The 9185-nt window shown below is 60.5% G+C and overlaps 1 protein-coding gene across 1 annotated transcript; it reads left to right on the forward strand.

The window, feature by feature from the left end:
• The first annotated feature begins 4980 nt into the window (after window positions 1-4980).
• LOC117438500 (serine/threonine-protein kinase pim-1-like) lies at window positions 4981-7088 on the forward strand. The gene is given in 6 exon segments (XM_034073991.1): window positions 4981-5496; window positions 5577-5627; window positions 5942-6308; window positions 6515-6691; window positions 6933-7023; window positions 7025-7088. Coding segments are annotated over 6 exon segments (1266 nt in total).
• Window positions 7089-9185: the final 2097 nt, after the last annotated feature.

Here is a 9185-nt window from a genome sequence, read left to right on the forward strand (position 1 = left end):
CCTGTCCCATTGCCGAATCCCCATCCCTGTCCCATCGCTGCCTCCCCATCCCTGTCCCATTGCCTCATTCTCTTCCTCATCCCTGTCCTTTCCTCATCCATGTCCATCCCTGTGTCCATCCCTCTCCCATATCCTCACCCTCATCTCAACCCTATCCCTGTGTCCATCCCTATCCCTGTGTCCATCCCTATCCTCACCGCATGTCCCTGTCCCACATCCCTTTCCCAACCTTCTCCCCCATATTCCCCATTCCCACTCCGAACCACCCCCCCATAGAGCCAAATGGAACCTTCCAGCCCCATTGAACCATCCCCCCCCCCCCGAGCCAATTGGCCACCCCCCAACCCCATCTGGACCCCCAAGACCCATTTGAACCCCCCCAAAACCCATCTCGACCCCCCCCCCCAGACCCATTTGGTCCCTCCCATTTGGCCCCCTCCAGACCCATTTGCCCCCCCCTCCCAACCCCCTGTGCCCCCCCCCCTCCATCCCTCAGATCCTGGCAGTGGATGACAAGGAGCTGAACCGTTGGTGCTCCCTGCACAAGACCTGCATGTACCGGTAAGGGGAGTACGGGGGGGGGGGGGGGGGCATGGGTGTCCCCCCATGTATTAGGGATGCTCAGGACCCCTTTGCCCCCAGCTCGGAGCAGGAGGAGCGGCAGGATCAGGCCAACTACAGGCGCCTACAGGGTCACACCTAAACCTACCCCCCCATCCTCATCCTCATTCCTTTATCCTCACCATTTATCTTCATCCTTATCCCTTCATCCTCACCTTCATTCCTTTATCCTCATCCCTGTCCCTTTATCCACATCTTGATCCCTTTATCCTCACCCCCTCTTTATCCTCGTCCCTTTATCCTTGTCTTCTTTATCCTCATCCTCATCCCTGCCTTCATCCTCATCCTGCTCCCTCTTTATCCTCACCCTCTTTATCCTAATCCATTTATTCTCATTCCCCTTCATCCTCATCCTGATCCCCTTATCCTCATCTCCCCTCTTCATCCTCATCCTCATCCCCCCCTTTCATCCTCATCCCTTCATCCTCCTCCCCTCTCCCAGCCCAAGGAGCCAGAAGCGGAGCCGGAAGCAGAGCAGAAGCCCTGGGACAGCGGAAACGACCCGGGGGGGCCGCTTAAAGGTGCCCCCCCCCCCCGGGACCGGGGCTCAGCCCCATTGGGCCCCCAAGTGCCCCTGGGGGGGGGCAGGAAATAACCGGGAGCCGTTTGGCTCCTTCGGCCTCAGTGCCTGGCGCCTCCCGTACCAGCAGCAGCACAAGGGGGGGGGGAGCCGCTGCCCCCCCCGGCCCGAGGGTAATGGGGGGGTCCCCATGGGTGATGGCAGCGCCTGGTTCAGTTCATCTTTACTGGGGGGGGGAGCAATAAATAACGTGTGACCCCCCCACCGTGAGCAGCGTCTGGTACCCCCTGGGGCGGGGGGGCACAAAGGGGTGGGGGTGGGTGTCCCTGAAGGGTCATTGTGGGGTTGGGGACCCACATAACACACAGTGGTTCAGTCCCATGGGGGGGGGGGGTTTCAGGGGTTGGGACCCCCCCCATAACCATTGGGTTCAGTCGCATGGGAACCCCCCCATAACTCACAATGATTCAGTCCCATCCCCCCCATAACCCACAATGGTTCAGTCCTGTGGGGGGGTGTGGTGTGTGCTCAGAGGAACACGAACTCCTCTGCCCCGGAGGGGGTTGCGGGGGGGGGGGGACGTCTCCGGAGGAGGGGGGGCTCCATCCTCTGCGCCCCCCCCTCGAACAGGGTGAAGAGGGGATAACGCTCGGGTGCTGTGGCGGGGGCCAGGACCTGGATATGGGGGGGGGGAGGGAAAAGGGGGTTACAATGGGGGGGGCACCCCCAAAACACCCCCCCCCGTAATGCGATGTGGGCTCACCCGGCTCAGGTCCTTGCAGAGCGCATCCAGCCCGGTCCCAGCGCCTGCATAGAAGCCAATGGTGCAGCTGGGATCCATCTTCCCAAAGGGCATCTTCCGCAGGGTCTGCATTGGAATGACTGGAAAAGGGGGGGGGGGGTGTCAGGATAATTCCCCTCCCCCCCAAAAAATACCCCATTGATGGTATGTCCCCGTCCCCCCCCACCCATTAACTGCAGTGGGAAGTTCTTCTGCTCTGTATCCACACAGGGCTGCAGTAATGGGGGTCCAGGTAGAGCAGAAAATCATCTGGAGATGGGATAGGATGAATTAGGGGGACCCCCCATACCCATGTCCTGGGGACACCCCCCCCCCCAAATTCCCATATGGAACCTTGGAAGCCGATGAAATAAAGGGAATTCAGGGGTTTGCCACCGATGATGCCGAGGCAGGATTCCAGCTTGAGCAGCTCCTGGGGGGACGACACACACATTAAGGGGGGTATTGGGGTGCTGGGAGGGGCTGGGGGTGCAGGGGGTATTGGGGTGCTGGGGGCCATTGGCTGCTGGGGGGCCATTGGCTGCTGGGGGGCATTGGGTGCAGGGAGGTTATGAGGTGCTGTGGGGGTTATGGGGTGCAGGGGGTATTGGGGTGCTGGGGGGATATTGGGGTGCAAGGGGCTCATTGGGTGTGGGGGGCATTGGGTGCCAGGAGGGTCACTGGGCACAGGAAGGTTATAGGTGCTGGGGGGATTATGGGGGTGCAGGGGGGTCATTGGGTGTAGGGGGGGTCATTGGGGTGCTGGGGAGTCATTGGGGTGCAGGGGGGCTATGGGGGTGCCAAGGGAGGACTGAGCTGAGCTCTGAGGCAGAAGCTGTTCCCCGTGAGGGTGCTGAGGCGCTGGCACAGGGTGCCCAGAGCAGCTGTGGCTGCCCCATCCCTGGCAGTGCTCAAGGCCAGGTTGGACACAGGGGCTTGGAGCAGCTGCTCCAGTGGAAGGCATCTTAAGCTCCTTCCAAGCCTCAGTCCTCCCCGTGAGCTCTTGGATCCCACCGAAGGCTTTCCGTGGGGAAGAGAAGCCCGGGGGCTGTGCTCCAGAGGAATGGGAGGTGAGGGCGCTGGGAAGGGGTGTCTGTGAGCAGTGAGAGCTCACTGGGCTCTCTCACGGGGGGGGATTGTTGAGGAGGAAGCCAGCAGGAGTCTGCTGCCTGTCCCATGTACGTGATCCTCGTAGGCAAAGGTACCGTTGTTATCTGTCATTGCTGGAGGTTTCCAGGCTGAAAGGAAAAGGAAGGAACTTTACTCTTTCCCGTTTGTCCTTCCCCAAAACTGGGTGTTTTTTGAGACCTTCAGCTTTCCCTGAGCAGGGAAAAGGCTGCTGGTGCCTTTGCAACAGCTGCAGGAATCTGGGAACCCCTCAAGGGTAAAGTTGCTGCTGTGGGATCCCCAGTGCTGCTTCCTGGGCTGGGTAACATCACGCAGGTCTACTCTGTGCAGTGGGAATACCTCAATGGCACAGCTCCCACACCATCCTGCCTACAGGGGGTCCCACAGCCCAGCCATCCATGCTCCCTATGCAGGATGAGCTGATTCTCATCCATCCAATGGATCTCTCCTGCTGGAGGGTGTCCCGGAAAGGGACAGTGGCATCTACAAAGCAACTGTCAACATGGGAGAAAGGGAGAGCCTGAAAATCCTGCTGGAAGTCCTCAGTCAGTAGTAGCTAAACCCAGGACAGCATGGGAGGAAAGAGCAGGTAATGGGTGCAAGCAGGGCAGGGGCATTACCTGACTGTTTATGCACTATCAGCTTGTCATGAATGGAGACATCAGCAGGGAGACTCTGGGAAGAGGTTCCCAACATGTCCTGGGGGAGCAGATTTGGTGCTGCTGCCCAAGGAGACCTTCCAGGCTGTGACAGAGGCTCCATCCTGGAAACACAATTCCCTCCCTTGCTTTCTGTTGTCAGTGCAGGCAGGGAGGGACTGGGGCAGTGCTGTGTGTCAGTGCCCGCTGCAGAGGGTACCTGCAGCACTTCTGGAGCCGGGGGGTGGCCAAGGAAGCCGTGGGCAGGATTTGTCCCAGCTTGGGCATCCCATGGACCACAGCTGCAGCACAAAGCGCTGATTCGACAGCGGGTGACAAATGAATCCCATGTCCTGGTGACAGAGAAGCCCCATGGAGCAGCAGAGCCACCCTTGCTGGGCCCTGCGGTGCTCTCACTCTCAGCTCCTCGGGTTTGTGTTTTCCAGGTCTCTCCTCTCCCTTGCAGGATGTGCTGAGGATCACGGTGGTTGCTGTGGTCTTTGCTGCTGTCTCAGCCTGGGCACTGATCATTCCCATCTGAATGATCTGTCTGAAAGGTTCTGGATAAGTGAATCCAGTCAGGGCACCTGAACCCTCATGTGGTTTGTGTCGGAAGGGACCTTAAAGCTCACTGAGTTCCGATCTTCTGCCATGGGCAGGGACCTCTTCCACTGGAGCAGCTGCTCCAAGCCCCTGTGTCCAACCTGGCCTTGAGCACTGCCAGGGATGGGGCAGCCACAGCTGCTCTGGGCACCCTGTGCCAGCGCCTCAGCACCTCCCAGGGAAGAGCTTCCTGAGATCTCATCTCAATCCACCTCTGTGGACAGGAAAGGAAAAAGGGGATAAAATAAGCAGTAAAATGAAGCCTCCTTTTGACTTCCCAAAGCCTCCGGTCTCACTTCTTTATTAAAGCCTCGTTCGCAGGGTCCCAAGGCTCAGGTTCAGTTTACAAAGGCTCGGCCGCGGGGATGCTGCGGCCGGGCGGGGGGTGCACGAGCCCGGCCGCGGGGCTGGGCAGGGCCCGCTCCGCCGTTCCACGGGCTCCTGCGGCCGCGTGGACAGAGCCGTTGAGAGCGAGGCTGCGGCGGCAGCGGCAGCAGCGGCTTTGGAGCGGCTTTGGAGCGGCTTTGGAGCGGCTTTGGAGCGGCTTTGGAGCGGCAGCGACTTCGGCAGCGACTTTTCCAGCGGCTTTTGAGCCGCAGCGACTTTGTCATCGGCAGCAGCGGCAGCAGCACCCCCGGCGCGGCGGCAGCTCTCGGCGGTCCGGAGCCCTCCCTCCGCCGCTCCCCGCGATGGTGCCCCCCGCCGGGGCTCGCGGCGCCGCTCGGCTCTCCCGGTACTGGCAGTGGCGGCGCTGGGCGAGCCGCCGCCGCTGGGTCTGGCGAGGCAGCGCCGCCCCCTGGCGCTCCCCGGCCCGCCCCCAGGCCCCGCCCCGCAGCCGCCCGGCAGCCGCGACCCCCGAGAGCCCTGCGGGGGTGCCGGCACCGGCAGCGCGCTCGGCCAAGGTGCCCGTGGTGCTCCTCACCCGCATTGACCCGTCGCTCTATCTGCGCCCCGGGAGCGGCGGCGAGCGGCACGCCGCGGAGCCTCGGCCGGGAAAGGCCGGGAATGATGCGGCTCCGCTCGGCCCGGAGCGGCCGCTGGGGGCCGGCGGGGACCCCGCGCGCAGCGACAGCGGCAGCGGCAGCGTCTCTCGCGTCGGGCATGACAAGGAGACCTTCGAGCGGCTCTACCGAATGGGACCGCTGCTGGGGAGAGGCGGCTTCGGCTCCGTGTACTCGGGGGTCCGCCTGGGTGACAACACCCCGGTAAGGGGCGGGGCCGGCGGCGGGGCGGGGAGGCGGCGGGGCCAGGCGAGGCTCAGCCCAGCGCTGCTCTCGGCTTGCAGGTGGCCATCAAACAAGTGGCTCGGGAGCGCATCTCCTCGTGGGGCCAGCGGGTGAGTGCGCGGGGCCACCGGCACAGCGTGGGGCAGGGCTGGTGGGGGTGAGGCGGTGGCGCCGGGAGGGGGGAAAGCGGGACAGCGCGAGGGGAGCGGCTGTGGAGTCACCGGGGGACACGGAGCATCCTGGGCAGAGGGTGCCTGGTACCCTTGGGCCGGCTAGGGGTGCACCAGAGCATCCCTGGGGACTTGGGGGGGGCACCTGGGAACAGTGGGGCCGGGCAGGGGGGCATCAGAGCATCCCAGGCAGGGAGACACAGGACCCCCGGGCCAGCATCAGCCCCGCTAACGGTGCCACGGTCACCCTGCAGCGCAGCGGCACCCGCATTCCCATGGAGATAGCCATGATGAGGAAAGTGCGCTCCGACTGCAGCACCATCATCCAGCTCCTCCATTGGTTTGAGCTGCCCGACTCCTTCCTGCTGGTTTTGGAGCGTCCGGAGCCATCGCAGGACCTCTTTGAGTTAATCAGAAACCGGGGGTTCGTGCCCGAGTCTCCGGCGCAGGGCATTTTCCTGCAGGTGCTGAGGGCCGTGCGGCACTGCCACAGCCGCGGTGTCCTGCACAGGGATATCAAGTCCAAGAACATCATCATCCACTTGGTCACCGGAAAGATCAAGCTAATTGACTTTGGTTGCAGCACCCTCCTCAGGAACATGGTCTACACCAAATTTAGCGGTGAGCGCACAGCCCAGGGTGCTTCCAGCAGCAGGCAGTTTGGGAAAAGAGTCACGTGCTGGTGACAAAGTGGCAGCTCACACCGAGTGTGTCTCCCCACGTCCATGGGGCCACCGGTGCAGCCCCTGCATCCCTGGGGATGCGCGGCTGAGGATGCGGGAGCAGGCGGCATCCGCCTGATGAGCTGTTCCTGTATCCTGTTGTAGGAACACCTTTGTACTACCCGCCGGAGTGGTTCCTCTACCACTGCTACCACGGCCGTCCGGCGGCCATCTGGTCCCTGGGCGTGCTGCTGTATGAGATGGTGTGCGGGGTCCTCCCCTTCCGGTGCTGCGAGGACATCACCAGCGGGCAGCTCTTCTTCAAGCGCCAGATCTCTGTTGGTAGGTACTCGGCTTGGCGGCAGCAGGGGGAGGTCAAGTTTTAGAGGGTGGCAGCTGATCTCCCTTGGTCAGCTGGAGGAGGTGGCACATGTCCTGCCATCCTGCTCTCCTCTAAACCGGATCATGGAGCAGGAGGTTTGGGTGCAGCTCTGAGCACACCCCAGCCTGGGCGCTGCGGACGGTGGCACAAGGTGGGCAGGAGCCTCCTGCAACTGAGTGGTGGTTCCCGGATTCTCCCCAGAATGCCAGCAGCTCATCAGGTGGTGCTTGAACATGAAAGATTGGGCCAGACCATCCCTGGAGGATGTGTTCAACCACCCTTGGCTGCAAACATGAACTGCCCCAGGAGACAGCCACACTCCACCCTCACAGCCTGAGCCAGCAGCCGGGCAAGTAAGCCCGGGGTGCCTTCTGGGGGGAGCGTGGGGTTTGTGGGGTTTGGGGGTTTTGGGAGGTTGGGGTTTTTGGCGAGGATTTGGGCTCTTGGAGGGTTAGGATGGATTTTTGGGGCCTGTGGGGATTTTTTGGAGACTTTGAGGGTTTGGGGGTCGGTTTCTTGGGGGGACTTTGTGGGTTTTGCGGAGAGTTGGTGGGTTTGGGTGTTTTGCAGTTTTGGGACCTTGGTGAGGTTGGGTGTTTATTGGGGGATAGGGTGTTTTGGGGGGACTTTTGCAGTTATTGGGGGGTTGTGGGGATTGGTTTCTGGGTTCTTTGGAGGGCAACAGGTGTCAGAGGGACACCTCGTAAGAGTTCATTCTGCTCTTGTAGCTGAGGCAGTGGTTAGGTTCGGCTCTAGTCTGAGGATAACGCTGGTAACACACGGATTGTATAGTGGTTTCTGATTAGCACTTCCCCTGAGCAAGGCTGATTCAGTCTCTCATGCTCTGCAGTGAGGGCAGGCAAGACCTAATAGCAAAGCAACAGACAATGCGGCTACTGCAACACCAGCCACAAGAACTGCAGCTACTCCAACACCAACCACAACCACTGCGATGACACCAACCATGGCAACAGGCACCGTGACTACTCCAATGGCAAGGACTGTCACTACAGCTGATACGACTCCACAGACAAGCACTGCTGCTATTCCAACAAGGGCAAAAAAAGCAGTGCGGCTACTCGAAACTCAGTGACGAGCAGTGAGGCTTCTCAAACCCAAGCCACAGGTACTGCAGGTACTAGAAGTACAGAGACAGACATATTGGCCACTCGAACGCCAAGGACAGTCAATGTGGCTACTACAAGCCAATTCAACATGCCCTGCAGTTAATGCAGCCCCAGGCACAAGCACTGCAGTTGCTCCACCACCAGTTTTCAGCTCTGAAGCTCCTCCATCTCTAGGAAGGAGCAATGGTGTTACTCTAAGGCCTGCTATGTATACAGTGGCTACGTCAACCCCAGCCACAAACACTGCAGCTACTCCAGTGCCAGTCACAAACACTGCAGCCTCTTCAATGCCAGTGACACACACTGCTGCTCCTCCAGCCCCATCAACAAGCAGTGAGGCTTCTCCAACCCAAGGCCTAAGAACTGTGTCTACTACAACCATGGCAGCAGGTACATGGGCTACTCCAATGCCAAGGACAGGTGCTGTGGCTGCTACAGCTCCAATGACACACACACTGCAGGTATTCCAACCACATCAATCAGCAGTGATGCTTCTCCAATGCGAGCCACAAGCCCTGTGGCTACTGCAACCCCAGTTACTGGGGCAGTGGCTACTATGTGGCACTGACAGGCAAAAACACTGCAGCTATTTCAGCCACTGCAACAAGCATAGCAGCTACTGCAGTGCCAGTCACAGCAGTGCGGCTGCTCCAATGCCTGAGGCTGACACTGCCACTACTGCAACCTCAATGACGAGCAGTGAGGCTTCTCCAAACCAAGCCACGTGCAGTGTGGGTACTCCCCAGACCCACAACTGCCCCACAGGTGACCCCCCAATGATCACCCAGACCCACAACTGTTCCCAAAGTCATCCCCCTGTAACTCCACAGCCACACAACTGCCCCCAAAGAGACCCCCCCACACCCACAATTGCCCCCCAACTGATTCTCCCAAACCCACAACTGCCCCCAAGTCACCGCCCAGACCCACAACTGCCCCCCCAACTGACCCCCCCCATGGTTGCAGCAAACACAGTTCTTAGGCCTTGGGTTGGAGAAGCCTCACTGCTTGTCAATGGGGCTGGAGAAGCAGCAGTGCGTGTCAATGGTGTTGGAGAAGCCGCACTGTTTGTAGAGGAGGTTGACGTAGCCACTGCATACGTTGCAGGCCTTAGAGTAGTGCCATTGCTGCTTCCCAGAGTTGGAATAGCTGCAGGCCTGAAAACTGGTGGTGGAGTAACTGCAGTGCTTCTGCCTGGGGCTGGATTGGCCAAAGTGCTTGTTGATGGGGCTGGAACAGGCACAGTGCCTGTCCTTTGCATTCAAGTGGCTGATGTGTCTGTCACGGTACTTTGAGTACCCACACTGCATGTGACTGCTCCTGAATG

This window comes from Melopsittacus undulatus, unplaced genomic scaffold, assembly GCF_012275295.1.
Source record: "Melopsittacus undulatus isolate bMelUnd1 unplaced genomic scaffold, bMelUnd1.mat.Z mat_scaffold_399_arrow_ctg1, whole genome shotgun sequence".
Classification (NCBI taxonomy): Eukaryota; Metazoa; Chordata; class Aves; order Psittaciformes; family Psittaculidae; genus Melopsittacus; species Melopsittacus undulatus.